General features: G+C 37.8%; 1 protein-coding gene across 4 annotated transcripts in view; it reads left to right on the plus strand.

Moving 5' to 3' along the window:
• PCSK5 (proprotein convertase subtilisin/kexin type 5) overlaps nucleotides 1–21,731 on the plus strand; it is a 400,588-nt gene that overhangs the window by 219,417 nt on the left and 159,440 nt on the right. For all 4 annotated transcript variants that reach the window (XM_033123077.1, XM_033123075.1, XM_033123076.1 and 1 more), the window contains exons 11-12: nucleotides 18,357–18,474; nucleotides 20,457–20,645. In XM_033123077.1, coding sequence (XP_032978968.1) covers nucleotides 18,357–18,474; nucleotides 20,457–20,645 — 307 coding nt within the window. The remainder of the gene's footprint in view (nucleotides 1–18,356; nucleotides 18,475–20,456; nucleotides 20,646–21,731) is intronic.

A 21,731-nucleotide genomic window follows, 5' to 3' on the forward strand; every position in this document is an offset into this window, starting at 1 on the left:
GTTATAGTTAAGATGTCATTTGAAGATTTGTTTTCCAAAATAAACATAGACCAATGAACACATACCCATGGAAACTGACTAAACATCGTTCATGTTGTGAATAATCCTAGCTAAATTTCAGACACCTTTTGACTTTAAAACTTCCTCCAGAGATAATTTCTTTAAAAATAAATGGAGTAACTATCACCCACCTATCAAAGAATCTAATTGAGATGACGTATGAGAATAAGGAAGTATTTGTATGAGACCAAATGAACAGAAGTGATAGTCGCCACTAGAGAACTAAAATGCAAATTCCAATATTTTGCTACTGACCAACATCTGCAATGCCAGGAGATGACTTTGGCATTAAGTTGTTTGGTGTGTTTTTTGAGGGTTTTTGTTTTTTTTTTTTTCCAGTATTATTTCTTTCTCTCTTGATCTCTTTCGTTTCTTCTTATGAAAAGTCTTCTTTGTTTTTTTCTGTTCTCTTTTTTTGAATATCCCCTCGTGCTCCTTAAAATGTACAAATCAGCTGTAGAATCAAGGGATTTTGTCATCTGGGTGGTTTTCTTTGTGGAATTTAATTTATGTGGTATCTTCATTTACTCACAAATATTTTCTGAGCACCTTCTGCATGCCAACCGAACACATGTTGAAGTGCACCCAAAAAGTGGAAGGAAATGTCAGAGGCCCCATTGCATTGCCTGATCTGATCTGGCCATGGTATGATTGATATACAGAAAACGACATTTACACTGCACCTTTATTTCCCCTTCAGTCAAGCCCAAATGATCTGCCAAGTCATGTTAAGTGTCGCTGATAGTTTTCTCATCATGTAAAATGCAGCCTAACCACAGAAGGCATCTAACGTAGAGACTATCTATTGTGGCGTGTAATGTGCATTTTGACCAGCTCTGTTTGTGTATATTGGATATGTGGACCATAGAGCCATGCTGAGGACTTTCATTCTGCATTCTTCTGGAATCCATGGCTGGTATCATTTCAGGAAGAATTTAGCTCTTTGTTGTAATAGCCTCCCTTCTTTCTACGGCTTTAATCAGAAGTACCTGTCAATCCACCACCCCTGTCTCCCCCAAGTGCCTGGGCTGTGTGGGCTGACTTTTTCCCCTAAGTCCTTATCTCTGGTTTAACAGGTACAGTTATAATTATAATTTAATGCATGCCACATCGGTGCTTTAGTTGTTTGTTTTTTTTTTCAAAGTGTCTGTGTTTGGATTATATGACTGTATACAGTTAAACTCTCTTAAATCTAGGAACAGGAATAGACATCAGATAATAAATTAGGACCTTCTGTCATCTTTACTAGGCGAAAGAATGAAAAAAATGTCATTGAAAATCAAAAATGACAACTAAGTGAGCGAGGTTACCACGCCTTCCATTTCACTGCCCTCCCAGACTATGTAAGTCTCTTTTTTTCTACCAGCATGTTGCTGAAATCTTCCCATCCCCACTGACTCTTTCTTTGACCACAACTAAACTACTACATTTTTTGTTTTTTTAATTTCTAACTGATTTCCCACCATGGGGAAAACAATTGACAGTCTAACATGACTTCTTAGCCTCCAAGGTCTTAACTTTTAATAACCTTTATTACTTTTAATTGCCATCATTTTATTTCCACTGGTAGGGCTGGTAATTTTAAGATGTTCCAATATATTTTTAATACCTACTTGCCTTGCTTTCAGTTTGTAACATTTATTAAAAGAATTAGAAGTGCTGAAATCGTTAAAGCATGCCATGTGTTGAACTGAAATTAAAGGTTTTGAAATGTGGTTGGGTTTTTTTGTTGGTTGGTTGGTTGGTTGGTTGGTTGGTTTTTGTTTGTTTGGATTTTTTTGAGGGTATAAAGTGATATCTGATGTGTTACTGTTTGAAAGGGTAAAGCTGTATTTTACTTCATTATTTCACAGTACAAATAATATTTCATCTCTGCTACCTAGCATGCTGATGTGATGTTGGTAGCTATGTTAAAGCTACGTGATGCACCTTAATTGGTAACCTGCCCATCATGTCTTTGAAGAAAGGTCAAAGTGAAATATTATTCATCTAGTCAGTGTCAGAGGTGAGATAGAATTAGATGTTTCACTCCAGTCCTGATCTTATTTGCAGAAATAAGGCACTTAGTTTTTCTCTTGTATTACGTAAAGAAAAAGAGGAATGAAAGCATTTGATTCTACCTAAATCTGCTCACTGGAAATGCTACCTGATTTTCCTTCAATATTTTATGTTTTACACCCTTGTGCTTTATGAACTCATAGTCATTAAATCTGTATTAACTTAAAACCTTTCATTTTGTATGTATTCATCATTGTATATATGAGCTTATCTTCTTGCTCAATTACAAAACAGATGTGAATCACACATAATATAGATATTTTACCTTTATTCTTTTGTCTGGTGGATGATTTATGTAAATATCTACATGGGAACAGTAATATAGAACCCCTGACAGCAAAACGCTTGATCATTGCTTAATCTAGTGTCTTGTATCCAAAATATCCACTTGTACCATCAGCATGTTTGACTCATGCCTACAAATACGTGAGGTTTAGAAATATTTTCTACAAATGAAAAATGTTTTCTCCGTGATGGTCTTCGAATGATAGTGTTAGGTTTGTTAGACTTTGGGGTGTTTTGTTTTGTTTGTTGTATTTCTTTTATCCTTAAGTACATAAGTTTATACATAAGCTTGTGTGTGGTTTCACACTTAAAATCCATCTTCAAAATAGAATTAAAACGTGTTTGCACTATATGACTGTTATCTGTATACCAGATGTAATTAGCTAATGAAGAGTATTATGTTTGAGTAGTTTTGTGGTTTTGCCGCAGTCTTAAGAACCTTAAAATTCTAGTAGAGAGTCTGTTGTTGATATTTCCTTTGGCCTTTGAGGAAGCCAATTAACGTTTTTATATCTTGGTTCTTTTTTAGAATGTGGGTAACTAATACCAAACACAATGAGAAAGCTGAGTTGAATGAAAAGTGCTTTGAAAATGGAAAATACCAAACATAAAAAGAATCTTAAAAGTATGTTTTCATACACCATAGCTTCTACTCCCCGAAATGAGGATAAAGCTGTGGAACTATGTTGGGAATTAGAATGCTGTGTTTGGGGGTTGAAATTAATTAAATTACCTTGAGTGCACTAGAGAAAATGTATTAAGGGTTTTGTAACAAAATTATCACTAATATGTCTTCACACTTTTTTCTCTCATAATCTCATATTAGTGATTATAATCATATCTCAAACACAACTATCCTTAAATTCTGTTTTGCAAATTAGTTGTAACATTTAAATGTCACCTTGAATTCAGCCTACGAAGTCTTAAAGTTGTAATTAATTGCCCCAACATAGGACCTAATGATAGATGTCTGAACTGCTAGATATCTGATAGATATCTGTAGCTATCAACATCTTATTGACTGTCTAGTCATTGATATACAAAAGCTGTGAGTATAAAATATGATTCTTTAACAATATGCAAAAGCTTGTACACGTAAAAGAGAGTTAATGTCTCTTTTTGTGTGATCACCTGATGACACTTGATTTCACTAATTTTAATGATGCTGGACTTCCCAAGTATTTTAAAATTTCTTTCAGCATATGAGTCTGGTCTCCTTAATGGTAGTAAATCTTGATATTTTATGGTTCCTATTGATATTTTAGGCAAATATCAAAATCATCAAGCCCTAAACCCAGTGATTACACAGAGTGATCAATGAGAGTCAATGCTGTTCTCAGGCGAAAAGTGTATTGTGACTATAAAGTAATGCAGTGGATTTTTTTGAATCACTGAAAACTGGATTCTGAATCCAGTTCCAAAATAAAATACCCACAAAGGATGGAAGGAGAACTGACTCTGGGTGGTGAACACACAATGGGATTTATAGATGATGTAATACAGAATTGTACACCTGAAATCTATGTAATTTCACTAACAATTTTCACCCCAATAAATTAAAAAAATAAAAGAGGAGGTAAAAAGAAAAAATACCCACAAAGGATTTAAATCAGGACACCCTTATCAAAATCCACACACACACACACATTTTCTTACAGAGACTTTGAAAATTTAACAATCATTTTCTTATGAGGTTTTGCATTTATTTAAAATAAAAAACAGCACAGCTGAGTATACAAATAAATAGTGTGTCTGGTAATCTACATACATTCTTTATCGGAGAAAATTTACATATATTAAAAAGCACCATTCTAAGTGTACAAATGTATACATCTATAACCATCACCACAGTCAAGAAAGATATAGAACATTTCTGTCCCCCCAAAAAGTTCTTTTGTGTTCCTTTCTCATCTCTTAGCCCCCCAGCCCATCCTATGCAACCAGGAATCTACTTTTTGTCACTATAGATTAGGTTGTCTTTTGTAGACTTGTATATAAATAGAATCATTTGAAACTGGCTGCTTTCTCTCCGTGTCATATTTTTGAGGTTTATACCACATCATTAAGTGTAGGAGCAGTTCATTCCTTTTTACTGCTAAGTAGTATTCCACTCTAGAATCATGTCACAATTTGTCTACTTCCTTACTTTTTCATGGGTGTCTTTATTGTATCCAGTTTGGGTTTATAATGATTAAAACTGGTATGGCTATTCATGTATAACTTTTTAAACATTAGACAGTCAGAAAAGGCCACTTTTAAATAGAGATCCTGAGGTGTGATGAAGCAATCCAAATGGCTAACCAGATGTAGAGAATTTCAGGCAAGGCATACAGCATACACAAACACTGGTTCAAGCAGAAGCCAGGAAGCCATCGTAGCCAAATTGGTGTGGCCGAAGGGAAGATGAAGAAATGTATATGATACTTCATATACAGAATTTAGCACAGTGTTTCATTCAGAATATGCATTCAGGTAGAATTATCATCTACATGTCATGCATCCTTCTCATACAACATTTAATATTGAATTAATAAACAGCAATATTCTGTTAAGATTTTTGTGTGATAAACTGGGCACATCTATATGTATAGATGTGCATAGAGCTGTGGCAATTAAAATACTCTGTGTAGCTTAGAAATGAAACTAGCTCCCTATCACTTTCAAATATTAGACTCACTACTTCATATTCACACATTTTTTGGAGCATCTTTAAGTCTCATCTTTGTAGTCTGTTTTCTCTGAGTTACAGTTTTCATTTGTCAGTGATTTTAGTTGATGATTCTGGTTAGAGAGTTAACTTCCTTATTTATGTTCTCTATTTTTCTATAAGACTATTTAGATTTCAAAAAACAATAAATGGGCTTAAAAGTATTGGAAAAAAACATAATCTGCTGATCATTAATGAATTACATTAATATCACTTACATAACCTAGACCAGAAGAGGGTCTAGGTTATAAATATAAGAGGGTGCAAGATGTTTGAGAACTTTAGAGTTACTATTGGGAACTGAAGCTTGTCTGAAATAGTTTCTACAGCGGCTGCTCAGTTTAAATAGATACATTATTTTATTTGCATTGCTTGGAGGATTGGGTATTAAAACTGGATAAGACAGCTATGGTGAAAACAACAGTCAAGGTAAGAGAGAAGAGAGAGGACCCATAGGGCAAAAAGGGCAGGTATAGTGTGAGGAGGAAAGTAATTTAAAAGAACTGACAGCAAAGCTACTTCAATCTTAGAATTAGGAGTTCTCATCTGATTTGAAAAACATTGAGCCACTGCAGTGATTTTGAGCAAGTGAGTTGGATTGTAGTAATTACTTTCGAGCAAGTTGATTCTAGTTGCTTGTCTGATGTCAGAAAGAGTTTTATTTCTTAAACTGATGGTGTAAATCCATTGGTCCTATGATATGTCCTCCCAAATTACATGTCTGTAAGAAATTGACTTGCTAAAACGGATGAAAATTCTCTCGCAGTGATCATTTCATGTTATCTTGCTTTGCAATTGTGTATTCCTGACCTTAAGGACTGTGACATTCAGCAAAATTTTTTATCATCTCTTAGCCTCCTTCTAAATATGGAGAGTTATAGAGTTGGGAGATATAATCATCTTTGCTAAATTCTTTTTATTTTTAAGGAGAGAAAGAAATGATTTTTGAAATGGCTTTTTAATAAACCCAGGGCAAAGGGTGTGGTGACAAGATTGCTTCTAGAAAAATGTCACAAAAGAAATTGTTCTTTGAGAAGGCTTCACAAATTTCCTTTGGCGAGAGTCTTTTTGCTGGTTGTTATTGTCCACCATGACCTTCAGAAAGCCACTTAACTTCCAATATTTGAATTATTTTTCACATACAGTTGTATTCTTTGCATTTGTCATGTGACTTTGCAGAGATTTAAAGAAAATAAGTAACATTTTGCTGAGCCTCTTGAGTTGCTATAAGACTATTGCAGGTAGAGTAACAGAAGCATGTACAGTTTATGAATTGCTTTTTCTCTTTCTTAAGATTTTCATTGATATTCTTTTTCTTGGCCTTAAAGCACACTTATAATCGTGTTTAGTCCTCGGAAGGTGCAATGCTTTTTTTGAGCACACCAGAGGCTACAATGTGTATGCTTTCTTAATATAGTGTGCAAGATAGTTTTGTCTGGAAATCGTTTGCTTCTTTTCATCTTTTACCTTCAGAAGTATCTTCAGAGCCAGCTTTGCCTTAGAGTTCAATACTGTGTATCTTAGAAGCCTAAAACCCCTACTGAATTCCAGCCACATATGACTAAAGAATCAGAGGAGATCGCTAAAAAATGCAAGACATGTCTGTGATTGTATGATAGCGATGCCATAGTGGGTTGCACAGGTTATTAACTTGAGTGGAGACTGAAATCCAGCCTGTGATCCACTCACCCAGCCATGTTCCTCAGAGTGGGATTATGTCCACCTTAAAGAAGGGTGCACCTTTTGCTAATTCACATAAGTCCCACAGGGGCAACCCTGTTGCATTTTTCCCACAATTATCAAAGGCATGGGCATCTTTTCAAAGGTATCTATTCAGAGATGGATTTGTTCCCTTTAACCTTCACTTATTGCTTCAACCTTGACTTTCACAGAAACTTCCTTAGTAAAGTAACTCAGTGTTACCAGAGTCAAACAGTTTTCCAATATCTGTGACGATCTCATCACTCTCTTTATCTCAGCTCTCTAGACACAGTTCAAAGTAAAACCTTAGAATTTTATGTGAGAGTGAGTGCCAAGCACAAATCTATTATTCTTTTCATATTCTTTTTACATTCTCCCTTTTTCATGACCAAAAATGATTGATGCTTCATGAATTCAAATGTATAATTTGGGGCCAGTAGGAGAAAATTTGTATTTGGGGTGAAAAGTCTTTATAAATATTGACATATACAGGATACCTGAGCACAGGCCTAAGTCTTTATTTGCTTTATTTGAAGCTTCGTGATTATCATCAAGCTGTCTTATGAAGGTACTCCCAACACACCATATTTTCCTCTGAGGAATAGAGCTTTAAATGTGAAAGGGAAAGATGTGATTGAGGTACATAGAAGAAACTCTGTTTTTGAAATTAGTACATGCGTATCAGTTTTGACCCTGACATGAGTATTCCTAGCTCAGGCTGCAGCATCAGTTCTCCGTCCCCCATCGGGGACAGAGAACTCTAACGTGCAGTGACCATGTTGAGACTGTGGGAAATGGGCACTACTCCAGTTGTGAAAACTGGTTCAGGATCAGTAAGATAGCCCAAATAAACAAGAAACTAAGGGTTTTATGATTGCATCTTTTTAAAGTACAATTTTAGTAAAGATGGCTTAGCCCATCCTTTTTTTCCTCTCCAGAAGAGATCTTTATATTGGTGCCAGTGTCTATAATATAAACCAGACTCTAAGATTCAAAAAGAAATCCTGAAAATTAATCCTGCCCTAGTTCTACGCATGACTTCCTAAGGCCACTGCATCTAGCAAGGTATAGTTACATGCCAGGCGATTGCTTTGCAGAATCCATCTGGATACATCTTCTGTGAAATAAATAGATCCAGACTTTTATTTTTCTTAGAATCTCAATTCATACCCTTTACACACGTCCACATCTTGCTAGCCTTAGGCATTTTAAAGCAGTTAAACTTCTATCACACATCCCAATAATGGCTTCAACAGGCTTCTTTTTATGGTGTTGTACCAAAAGACAAGGTCCACCCTAAAGTTTCCAGAGTTATCTTTGAAAGAGCCAAAAAGAAAGGTACTGTGATTGCTGCTGGATGTTAACAAATGGGAAGTTGCTTTTGCCACTCAATGCCATTCTTCCATCTGTGCATGTCTGGTTAGCTCCAATTAAAAAAAAAAAAAAGGCCTAAGCATGAATAGAAAATAAAGTATCTTTTTCATATTAATAAGATCTCCACAGTCAGGGAAAAATCCATGGTAGAAATGACTGAAGAAGGTCATTTCTCAGCAAGAGTAGGGGAAAGGGTTATGGGCCAGATGTTAACTTTCCTTCCAAGCCCCACATATTTCTTTTTCTGTGCATGATATTTTAATGAGTTTTGAAGAAGAGAGCAGTTTTTAGGCAGCTGATTTGCAAAAGGCAAAGAGAATAAAAATGGTCCACTGTTCATGTGTGATATATAGATAAATACCTGAAATGTTTTACCCCCTTTGCCACCTTGTTGTTCTGAGGCTGAGGATTGATTTGAGAAATTAGTTGAAATAAATACTGTGTGTCTTATAGACAGTTGTAACCCGTGGATACAAATACAATACAAAGAGTGTCTGAACATTTGGCTTTGAGTCCCTGTGACTTTGGGTGAGTTATTTTAATGTTCATGAGATTTTTAGTTTTTTCAGCTGTAAAATGTGAATAACATCTTGCCAATAGGATTGTTGTAAAGATTTCTGTAGCTAATATGTAATACAATGCATATGTAAGATATTATTTTTACCTCCCCCCAAAAATTTCTTCTAGACATCTTATTTTGGGAAGCATGCTTGATACATTAAATGTACTTCATTTTTTGTGAAAGATTAGATAAAATAGATAGATTTAAGTAGATACTTCAGTGCATTTACTGTTGCTACATTTTAACTAAGCATGCTTTTGTATCTCAAATCAGTTAAACCCTTATTATGTCCTAACAATGCATAGAAATTAACTCCTTGAATAAAGTGCATCCAAAAAAAGAAATATCCAGATCAACCAATCCTTGAAGAGTAGGGGATAATGTATCCATAGGTTAATTAGGAAAACTATCTTCTTAACATGTCTGTAGGAGAAGGAAAATGAGTGTGGTGACCCATATGAAAAGATGCCAGTATGATGTACTGCATAACAACTTTCATTTCCTACGCTATTGGCATGAGGGAAGGGTATTTGTGAATCACTCCTCCAGAGACTCTGGTCCTGTGTTGGAGATGATAGCCTAAATAACCAGTCTTTATCAACTGGGCTTCTAGGAGAGATGCTAGCTAGCCCTAATACCCTCAAAGTGGGGTCCCTGGACCAACAATATCAACATCACCTGGGAACTTGTTAGAAATGCAAATTCTGGGCCTTACTTACAACTAACAGGTGGGACTGAGCAATGTGTGCTTTCACAAGTCCGTCCTGGTACACATGCAAGTTTGGGAGCCACTGGCTCAAGTCATCCACTGTATGTAATGAATTAACTTATTTCTTGTGCATTTGAATGTTGTCCATGAAGTACCATCCTAACAAGAAATGAAAACAGTCTCTCAAATCAGCGGGGGCAGGGGGAAGCAGTTGTTTGTTTTTTGTTGTTTTGGAGTTTGAGTAAGGAATACCTTTTGTGGAAGGTGCTCTCAAAAAAGTCCCATTCCTTGTCAGTCACTTAGCCATTTGTTCCCAGCTGCATTCAATTCTCCTCTCTGTGAATTGGACCATAATCCTCTGTTTTCAAACTTAGTACCCCCCATCTTGGATGGGGGTGTGGAAGGGCGGGCAAACTTTTCCATTATCCTACTACCTTAGCTCTGTCCTTCCTTACACAACTGAAAATTTCCAACAAGTAGTCTAAATTAGCTGCTTCCATTTCCTTACTGTTCAGCCCCTTTGTAATTCTCTGCAATTTTGTTTTGACTTCCACCTTTGAAGTGAAATTATTCTTTGAGACTTTCAGCCATTCCTACTTGCCAAATCAGAAGGCTGCTTATTTTTCTCTGGGATTTCATGCTTTTGATCTACCCAGTCCAGGTCTATCTTTCCTTGCCTTTTGTGATGCAAAGATATAACCCTGTTCTTCTTTGACACTTGACTGATTCTTTTCTCTCCCGTCCTTTTACCTTAGCCATTCCCTGAGATCTGATGCTGAGCGCTCTCGCTCTCTCTCTCTCTCTCCCTCTCTTTCCCTTTCTCTCCCTCTCTCTCCCTCTCTCTCCCTCTCTCTCCCTCTCTCTCTTCTCCCTCTCCTCTCCCTGTCCCTTTCCCTCACCACTGCCGCTCTCTCCCTTCCTTTCTCCCTGCCTCACGCTCTCTCCCTGCCTCACTCATCTCTACCTCTTACATACTCTTAATTTTTTAATTTCACTGCATTTCTTTCGCATCCCTGCCTTCCTTTCAATTACAAGTCTCACCTCCTTATTAATGATTTTCAGTTCTACATCTTCAACACTGATTTCACCCATTACTAATCTTGAATCTCTGCACGAGATTCTCCCTATGTCATTTAAAACTCAGGACTTCCAAAACATGATCTATCAATCATCTTTTACAACTCCCTAAAACTTTCTAGAATATCAATTAAATTATGTCATTTCCTTGATCAGTGACTAATCATTGTCTCTGGATTGAATTCATCCACGTGATTCCAGCCAGGTCCACCTGACTTCCTTGAGGAAGCCATGATTCCCAGCATCCTGTTCTCATCCCTGACCCCCATTATACCTCCATGAATCCAAATCTCACTGAAAGATTTAAGAACCATCTCAAGTCTTATTTCGTCTAAGAGCATATGTAATTCTCATTAATGGTCTGTATTTCTGAGATGTTAATAGAAATTGCCTTAGTGTCCCTTAAGCTTCAATTCTGAGTTGAATGGAAGTGAAAAGGAATGTTACGAGAAGCCTTACATAGTGTTTGGAACTTACAAGGATAAATGTTAGCTTTCTTCCTAATGAGATGGTATTTCCTGTGGTAAAGAATGATTTCTTCTCTGTTGTCACTCTTCTTTGTGCTTTGTGATCATCATATCAACAGTGGGTAGTGGGTCCATATCACGTGAACCATAGATGTGTGGGTGAATGAAAGGACCATATCTCTGCAACCCCTGTTAACCACTGAGTGTAAAAAGGCTTGAAATAAATATCAACCAGATTTTCTATTCTATGGTAAGGAAAAAGCAAAAGGAACGGAAAGATTAAATGAAGAGTTATTTAAAAAGTGAATAATTCACAAGTAAGAACTTTAGCTGCTGGCTCATTAAGATCCCCCTCTGGTAATTGTTGGCTCGAGTTTTACACCAAGAAGGTCGAGGCCGGAAGCTGACATATGGTCAATCAATTTTCAATTAGCTTTTGCCCAAAGGCCTTATCGTACATTTTTTATCTTGTCATCTCTGTCCAAACAAGCTTAGTTTCCTAAAAACAAGCACAATTGTGATCTGCATATGCCCTGGATTCCTGGCTGGGTCTCCCCAAGCTGGTAAAATAGATTTTCTACCTCCAATCTAGAAATACTAGTCAATTACCTTAAAAAAACCTTCTTACTTATTATAATCATATTGGAAGCAAATAAAAGAGGAATGTCCAGAAAAAGAAGAAAATAATTTGACTTTTTTTCTTCTTTCTTTAAAGTGTAAAGAGGCCATTGAGAGAAGTAGGCATATCTCCTTATCTTAACTCTGTAAATGAACATAATAATAAATATGTATTTTCGTATATGCATATGTAATATAATAGTGTGCGTACACATCCATGTATAATGAAGTATATTGTACATGGAGAAGAAGGACTAAGCAGTGTTTTCCTAAACTTGCCTTACTTCATCTGGGTAATGACGAGCCTGTCTGACTACCTACAGCTGCTGACCAAACCCATCCCGAGAGGAGCTTTGAAGTGCAGACCCCACAGACAGCCAAGTATCAGTGTCTGGAAACTTTCCACATGCAAGTTCTCAGTAGCACTGGTGACGGCTGGCATGTTTGGATCTGGCTGGAGTTGTTACTAGAGCCTGAGACTTTAGGAAGAGCAAAAGAAAAATAAAAACAAACCATGCAGAATAAGGCAGGTGCCAGCTGCTCCGTTTTCCTGCCCTGAGGGAGTCTGCATTTTGCACTGTGCTTTAGAAGAAAGCACGGCAACTGTGGTTCTGATTCTCTAAGAAGCTTATGTGCCTTTCAGAGTGAAATCAAAGGGTACGTAATGAAGAGATAGATGTTGAAGAAAGGGAATAATTCTGGAAGCATCCTGGCTTTTCATCTGTCCGAGATGTTTGAAAGAAATGCTGACATAGGACGTCACTTTTTCATCCTTGCGAATCTTCCGGTTTATGTTGTGATATTTAGCTGTTTATTTTTACTTTAAAAAGGCAGTACTTAAGCATCTACATTATGCATGTGAGACAGGGTGACCTAAAGAAAGTGTCGCAGGCCCTCTCATATTTCACCCCCTCCTATTCTGCACATTTGGCCTGGTTTGATTAATAGGTGTGGGAGGCACGGGGTCCCTGGTGGGAGCTGTTATTTCAGAGCAGGTGGCTCAGGGCTGTTGGGGATCAAAGAACCCAAAGGTGTGAGGACTGCACAGCTGCAGGAGCTCTTTGATCTCGGGTTGGAGTTTCTACCCACCCACAGATCAAGCAGCCCCCTCAAGACAGGAATGTGGGTAACTACCTTTTGGTCTGGTGGTTTACGTGTAGGTAGATGAGAACAACCACAGTCTGGTTGATGGCAGAGGATACCCGACAGTCGATCGTGGTTGGCTTTTCGTTCTCCCCAGGTTCGCTCTCATCCCTTTATTTCCTGCCACGTTTACCACTAATGCCCATCCCCTGTTGACCACTCACCCACACACTGCCCACTCCAGGGCCGCTGGTTTCCTCTCTGCCCCAGTGAACCACAGGCAGACGTGCTGATTATTTAACCAGGAGGCTCCGTCCTGGCCCCTGGAATGTCCTCCCTGCATCTCCACCTCGCTGAAGCCCACGCTTGCACCAAAGCACCAATCGAACCTCACTTTTCCCCTCATGGGTCCTCCTACCTGATTCCAAGCATGAGCTAACATTTATTGAGTACTTCCTATACCCCAGTCTCTGTTAGGTTCCTGCACATCCATTGTCTTTTCGACTGATTTCTTACTCTTTTGAAGTCTTTTTGTACTCACAGTGATTACACAGTTAGTGCTTTTAATTATTTCTTAGGGAAATCATAAAGTTACACTTGTCTCACCCCCTGCCTGACTGAGAGCACAGATCATTTCTGTTTCTTTTGGACCCTCACGGTGTTGAATACAGAGTAGGTGCTCCGTAGCCCCATGAGTGCTCTAATAACTGATGGGATAAGTTAGGTGCTTGTGTTGGTGAAGTGTATTGAAATGAACACTTTCTAATAATCAAATAATTAAACCCAATATATTGACCACATTCCATATCTTGCTGATTATGTATATCTTAACCAACACAAATCTAAGTTCAGGATATCTGTATACCCTCTAGGTAGTTACGAGATTATTGATATTAAAAGATGTGAGTTGTGTGCCAGTCAAATAGCATCACATTATTATCTCAGTTCCATGTAGGGTGGCCACTCTCCTCCTTTGCCCATGAATGGGGGTTTCCTGAGACACAGGACTTGGTTAAAACCAAGACAACTCTAGACAGACCCAGACATTTAGTCACGCCAGTCATAAGAAATGATTTCCTCAGTGGAAGGAATTGGCTGTCCTTTTATATTAAATACTCAGGAATGGATGGCTGTTGTTTAGTTGCTTTTCTTCCAGTTACAAACAAAATTTTCGATTTCTCACAGGCTTCTTGTACAGTTTTTGTTGTTGGTTGCTTGCCCTAGTTTACACTGGAAGCTGCATAACATTGTCTGTACATCTGACAGCTGGTAGCAGAAAGGTTTACTTCAGGAAGCTCAGAAACTTCTTTAAAAATATTTTTTAACCAAGTCCTTTATTATATAGAGAGTGCCTTACTAATAGTCATTTTAGAGTCATCGTGAAATGTCCCTTCAGTATATTTGAAAAGGAAAAAAAGATTTAAAGTAGCTGGCTCCAGTAAGGACAGTCAACTAAAACAGATGAAAGTATACCAAATTTCCCTGTTCACAGCTTCCTGTGCTCAGAAACTTCTATTTTTTTTGTGCTAAGCTTTCTAGCTTTTCTTTAGAATTGGGTTTTTAGGCCTCCTCGCTAGAACTGTTATTTAAATTAACTGTATCTGCTTTCAGTCTATGCAATCATTTTCTTGTTTGTGTAATTAATTAATTAGTGATTAGTGATTAATTAGCTTCTCTCAGCACTTTTTGTCCCATCAAAAAAAGAAAATATATCTGCTAAAGAACATTATTTTCTTGTCACTCTGACTGGTCCAAGCAGGGAAGCCTTTAAATAACTTTGAACAAATACTAGCTATACATCTAGTGTCAGACAATTCAATTCTTCATAGAATTTTGCATTTTGCACAGTGCTTACACCGCGAGGGTTCCACTGGATCCGCATCAAGTAATTTCCAGGCTCGGGTTTTGCTCTGAGCTTGGCATAAGAAATGTGTATAAATAAAACTACTTTAGTTATGGAATGACCATATCACAGCCAGTTGTTTCCAAGGTATATTTTGCTATAATCATAAATTTTTAAGATGTGAATACGGGCTCTCTACTTGAATAAATGTTGAGGGTTAATGATGACTTTATAGGAGTCAGTTATAAAAAGAACAGGCCTCCTAATTCCTCTTAACCATTCTCTTGTAAACACTTTATGCCACTTGGTGAATTAAATGAAATTTCTCCTCTCAGTTGTGTTTATTCACTTCACAAATCTTTATGGAAGCTGTCCTCTAAGCCAGCTGCTCTGCAGCCACCGGAGGGAAATCGTACTTCCCGTGGCCTATCATGGTAACAGTGTGATGGCAACACAGACTTGATTTGAATGGTCACCAAAAGGCAGATCACTGTTTCTTAATTTGTCGGTCATTTTAGAGTGTGAAAGCTGTATACTATATATGAAAAAAAAATTACATGTCAATTATAATTACATCTCAAAAAATGATTCGTGCTTCCAAACTATTTAATGGCTATTTTCCCTATTGACACCATGTTTTGAAGGAGTTTATCTGCCCAAGACATTCATTGTGTAATTATTTTCTCAGTAGTATTTACCAAACAAATAAATAGCCAATCAGAAGTCATAGAGCTGATAAATTGCTAGCCACTACCCTCCCCAACTGAAAAAAAGAAAGAAATGTATTTCATTTTTTCCTTAGGCTGTGTTTCATGATTGTGGACAGACCTATAATTTCCAGTGTTTTAAAATACTAAAAGTCTCCCTTACTGATTCAATGGCCTTCATTGATCTAATCTAATTCCCTCATTTATTAATATTCTATTAATGCACTTTTTTTCTGTTGACTTACCAGTCTAGTTTAAATGGAGCTAGTGAGCCCCTTTTCTGAACATCTACCTTGAGAGTTGCATGGACGGACATTGTCTCTGGAGGTTAGGAATTGAATCGGAAAAGGAAACAAATTTATGGCCTTCGTAAAGACTCAAGGTGCTTTTCTACTTAACTCAAGTGGATAACAGGCATGATGTGTTTGTTGTATTTGATGACTCTGTGTTAATTTATGTCCTCATGGTTGATAGGTCGACAGTTACTGGTGTTGGGGTGGGGATACAGGAGCCAAAGCAGCTCACTGGATCCCAGGCAACCCCAGTTTTACAGACCATTTAAAGCCCTTGTCTTCCCCAAGCCACCGCCTACCCTCTTCCCCACCCCGGCATATACCAATCAAATATGTCATCTTTTTTCCCTAAGCTGAGATAAAATGATAAGTTGTGCTCGTTTGAAACTACTTGACACTAGCATGGAGGTATTTGGGTACTATGCAGCTTTAGAGAGCCTGGGATAGCATCTTTGGCAACAATTTCAATTCCCCCAGGGAAAGAAGATACATTAGACTGTTCACAGTGAAATGATATAGGCTATGGTTAAGTGATAAGTGAGAACATAGGATTTACATGAACTTTAACAAAAAAATCCTCATGGATGGGTTTCCTTAAGCCCAAACTTGACATTTATCATGTATCATGTGGGCCACTCTGTCTCTTTTTTAACTAAGGAGGCAAAATTGCTTCACATAATATTCTGTAACTAAAACTATATGTACAGAATTGTTAATGGCAGTTACCAAATTATGATGAGGTTATTGGTGTTTTATTTTCTTCCTTCTTTTCTGGACTTATTTATAAGTTTTTACAATGAACATGCGTTACTTTTTAATCGAAAAAATAAATAATTTATACTAAAATTAGCAAAAGTACACGTATAAAAATCATACATATATCCTTGCCATAGTAAAGTAATTTTATTCAGTTTTATTCAGTATGTTCTGACTTGACTGAGTACCTCATATTATAATAATGAACCCTACTATATTTGTATAGCTCTTTAAACAGATTTTTTTTTCACATGGGACATAGAATAATAATTCAGTAATGGTAATGGGATAGATAATAATATCCCAAAGTGAGGAAATTGTGGGTTAGATATTTTATCTTGTTTTCCAAGGATTATGTAATTAGCAAATAGCAGAAATAGAGCAATATTTCTGAATCCTAGCACAATTTTTCTTTTATATATGCTATAATATCTTTTTTCTCCAATATGTATAACATTCTGCTAAGTCCCATGGAACATATGAAGAAATACAAGATCCAGTTCTGCCATCAAGCAGTTTATAATGTAGTTGGGGGAAAAAGACATATGCTGACAAAGTTAATTAGCAATTCATTTGAAGGCACAGGTAAAAAGTGCAATGCGTAATACAGTACCTGGAACATAAAGACACTCAAGAAAGGATGGATGGATGGATGGATGGATGGATGGATGGATGGATGGATGGGCAGGAGGGAAGATGGATTGACAAATTAATTAGAGTTATAAGACTATAAAGAAAAAAGTTCACTCATCACAGATGGTTGAATTTCAGTAAATATCTACTGATTTATATTGGCCAGAGACTATTTCAGGAAGAGAAGACAGAATAGTTAGGCCTTCAGGAGTACAGTTTGACTATACAAAGAGGAGGAGTGAGGGTCTTCCAGGCCAAGGGCTCAGCGTGAGCTAAGGCAGTGAGACAGAAAGAGCAAGATATAACTTTGAGTGTCATATCTTTAAAAAAAGGAGTGACTTTTCTAAAGCAGAAGGTTTGGTAAGAAGGTTATTTTGAAAGTAGAATGGGACTAAATCATCAAACATCTTGAATTTTGAGCTGCAGTATTTAAATAATCCATAAGCCTGGGCAGCTATGGAAATTTTTGTATAATATAATTAATGTTTTAAGGAAAATATTTTAGACAACAAATCTGGTAGAAGTATGACTTTGTATTAAATACGAAGATATGAGAGTTTAATACAAGGTGAAGATTTAAAGTATTCAACTGGGATTTCAAAGTACCTTTAGAAAGTTGATCTTGCTGTATCATCATTAAAATCTTCCTGTATGTAATTGAAGTTTCTGAGACAGTTATGTCAAATTCAGCATTAGATCAATAGGTATTCTCATTGAGAACTAAAAGATTACAGCATGTGAGGATAAGAAGGTGGCATAAAAGTCTAGAAGCCTCCAAATATTTCATGCATAAAGTTTAATAAATTTTTCATATGCTAGAGGAGAAGTAATAATTTATATCTTCTGGGATATTGAACCTAAATACTAGACATGTCAGAAAACTGGTATTTCTTGCATGTAATTTCTTACTGCACTAGGAGAACTAGTTTACATTGTCACTGCTCTTTAAACCATTAATGATTTTATCTTACGAAATCGATGACGTCATCACGCGACTACAAGTGGTTAACTGTGAGGCATTTGAGAAAACTATGTGGCTTAGAATCCAGCCCAGCCACTGAATTGCTAGTGAATCCCAGCCAAGTTTCTCTCTGTGTCTCTCATCCATGAATGATGATAATAATAACACTAACACCTTAAGATTGTTGGGAGGATTAAATGTAAAACTATGCGCTAGTGCCTGCCATGTAGTAACAATTCATAAATGCTAGACATGTCACTAGTAATGATACAGAATCAATGAATAATACATTCATCTTATTTTCTTGTGATTGTTTACTTGTTTTATTTGTTTTTAAATCACGGCTAGAAAGCAAGCTAGGGATGTGCCTGGGTTCTCTTCTGAGTGAAATTGTAAGTCAACATGCATAGCCGAGGTGGCTCCTAACCACGGTGAAGCTGACCAGCCTCTTGCTTTCCGTAGTGAGCCATCTCTATGGATTCGGACTGATGGATGCAGAAGCCATGGTGATGGAGGCGGAGAAGTGGACCACTGTTCCCCAGCAGCACGTGTGTGTGGAGAGCACAGACCGACAAATCAAGTAATATTTGCCGCAAGCAGACAACATGACAGGGCCTTAAAGAGAGCAGGCCAGTGCCAGTGCTCAAGATAGCCCTTTGTTACGCATGGAAGCTAAAACTTTGAGTAGTTTTTTTCTAATGTAATTAGAAAATTCTAATAGAATACCTAATATGCAAGGCTGCTAAATCCACACTAGCAGAACCCAAGGATCTTTAAAAAAAGATCTATTAAGAGAGAATTTGGGGGGACCCCTAAAGTTTGGGCATTCGTAAGGTTTCTACTCTGTCAGTGCTTCTATTTGGTGGTGCAAGCATTCCCCAAAAGTCATTGTACTCCAAAAAGCTAAACCTTATGTACTGGAAACGTGATTACATACCGTGTAATTCTCCAAAGAGTGGCAAAGTACGCAGTGAGTGAAATTGCAGTTTATTCAGTGATTTCAGGGCCTATTCCCATGTTCCAGCTGCACAAACTTGGAGGCTGTGCTGGCAGGATTTACCAGCCGTAGTGTGAAGTCTCTCCTAGGTGCTGAATTCAAAGAATAGGATTCATCTTCATGATTTTATTGGTATTTTGCTTTTGGCTTTCTTTTTAGAGAGTTGGCTCCCAGAAAGAAATTTAGGAAGTTTGGTTGGGGTGAAACCAGAGCCGTTATAATTCTTGAGGAAATTTGTTAGGAAGCAGATATAAATAGATGAAATAAATAGACGAAAGTGTTTTGTTTGTTTGTTTGTTTGTTTGTTTTCCTATTCTACTCTTGTGGCAAAGAATAAGAGGAAACGATAAAGGAGTAAAAAGTTAACCAGTATTTATGGAGCACTTATTATGGGCTAAGCCAAGTTCTAGAAACTTCATGTGTGTTTTCTTATTAAAACTTTATAAGAACTTGGGTATTATTGCCAGTTGACAAATCAGGAAATGCAGTCAAATGGAATATTTGTTTATTCATAAACAAATTCATTTACCAATTCGGCAACTATTTTTCTTGCACTTATTGGATATCAAGCACTGAGCTAGATGTTAAGGATAGAAAGGGGAAATAACAAACAGGAACAAAAAACTTAACAAAAAAAGAAATTAAAAAAGCAAAAAGAAAAAGGATAGAAAGGGGAATAAGAAATGCTTCCTGCCCTGTGGAGCTTATAGCCGAGTGGGAATTAAGCCAAAAAATGTAATAAGTAGATAATCACAGATTATAATAAGTAAATGCGGAAATAAAAAGGGGGGGGCATATTTTTCCTATGGTTCAGTGATGGTCTCAGAGAGTGAAATTTAAGCTTTGACCATGAAGCAAGAGGAAGAGTCAGCCATATGGACAGCAGCAAAAACAAAAAGGCCTCGAAACAGAGTAGTGTGTGCAAAGGCCCTGAGGTGGGAAACTTGAATTATCCCAGAACTTGAACCGATGCCAGTATGGCTGGAGCCCAGTGTTCTGGGAACAATGGGACAGAAGGAAGCTACTGAAGAAGACAGGCACCTGGAGGCAAGAAGAAGAGTGTACCCATGGGTTACAGAGCAAGGAAATGGTAGACCAGGTTCAAATCCCAAGGCCATGCTAATCCCCAGGCTTTCACTGTACCACAGTACCCTACATCAGTGGCTCTCAAAGTGTATTCCAGAGATCAGCAACATCACTGTCACCCGGGAGCTTGTTAGCAATGCTCATTCTTGGGACCCACCCCAGCCTTACTGAATACACTCTGGGGCCTGGGCCCAGCAACCTCTATTTTAATAAGGTGAGATTCTCAAGTTTGATATCCACTAGCTGCATGAAGATAAAAGAACCTTAATTCCCCTTTTCCTCTCACCTGCATCTTTCTCACTGTCTAACCAGTGTTAATCCTTTAAATGACCCAATCTTTTGGGTGATAGTACTGTGTCCTTTAGTATCCAGCAACTAGCTGCTTACATTACATCATGTAATCTCATGCTAGGCCTGCGGGGTCTCTCAGCCAGGCTCTGCCATGGACTTTGCTCAAACTCCCTGTCTTTCTGTTGCAGGACAATTCGCCCCAACAGTGCAGTGCGCTCCATCTACAAAGCTTCGGGCTGCTCTGATAACCCCAACCACCATGTCAACTACCTGGAACATGTAGTTGTGCGCATAACCATCACCCACCCCAGGAGGGGAGACCTGGCCATCTACCTGACCTCGCCCTCAGGAACCAGGTCCCAGCTTTTGGCCAACAGGTACAATGATGTCCTTAGCCCACCAGTGTGTAGGAATCACACCAACACTCAGCTATTCTTTAGGGAAGAAAGGGCCAGCTGCTGCTTACTTACTTAGGAACTGAGGGGGCCCTTAGGTGTCACGATGGGACTGTCATAGCTCTCACTGTCCACACATAAGTACAAAGTGGGAAGCTACCTAGAATCTGTAGGCATGAAACAGTATATAACATTTAATAGTTGGGTAATATAAAAACGATGCTGCAAAAAAAATTGAAAGCCACCTGTTGTTCTTTATCCTAAAAAAGAAATACAGAGCACTAACTCCTTAGGCCTCTGGGATTCTCTCCCCTGCCCTTAAACATTTGCTGGCATTTAGGGCAGATTAACTGAATTCTCTTGCCCAAGCACTTTCCGAAGTTCAAGGAAATTATATTTGTTTTAAAACAGGTATTGGCAAATTTTTTTCTGCAACGAGCCAGTTAGTAAATGTTTTGAGCTTTGCAGGCCATGTTTCTGTCACAACTACTCAACTGTGCCATTAAGAGTGCAAAAGCCACTGTAGACAATATTAATGAATGGGCGTGGCTGTGTTCCAATAAAACTTTATTTACAGAAACAGGCAGCAGGCTGTTTTTGGCTTGAGAACTGACTGTAGTTTGCTGACCCCGTTTTAAAAGTTGACCCTTTAGTCTTTATTGCCCAAGGGGGCAGGAGGACACTCAGTTTCTCTTCTTAGCCTCTTTCCTTCTCCCCACTCCCTCCAAACATTTCTCCAGCAGGTAATTGTATTGCCAGGTTCCTGCTGAAAGACCAGAGTGTTCTAGCACAAGTTTTCTTTTGCTCCCCTGGCTTTTCGAGTGGTTGGGAGCTTGGGCGGGGGTGCTTGTCAGCAAGTGGGACCAGATGGGGAAATGTCAGGCTGTCCTATACACCTCATTCCATTATGGTTCTAAAATAAAAACCACAACCAGAAGCCTAAAAGGTTCTTTAATTCGATTTTCTTCTCCAAGAGAACATTTAATGGTAGCAAACAACCTTATCGTCAGTGACACATAGAGTCCAAATGAAAGCCAACCTTTTATGTAGACACAGCCACGTGTCCAC

The sequence above is a fragment of the Rhinolophus ferrumequinum genome, chromosome 12, assembly GCF_004115265.2.
Source record: "Rhinolophus ferrumequinum isolate MPI-CBG mRhiFer1 chromosome 12, mRhiFer1_v1.p, whole genome shotgun sequence".
NCBI classification, from domain to species: domain Eukaryota; kingdom Metazoa; phylum Chordata; class Mammalia; order Chiroptera; family Rhinolophidae; genus Rhinolophus; species Rhinolophus ferrumequinum.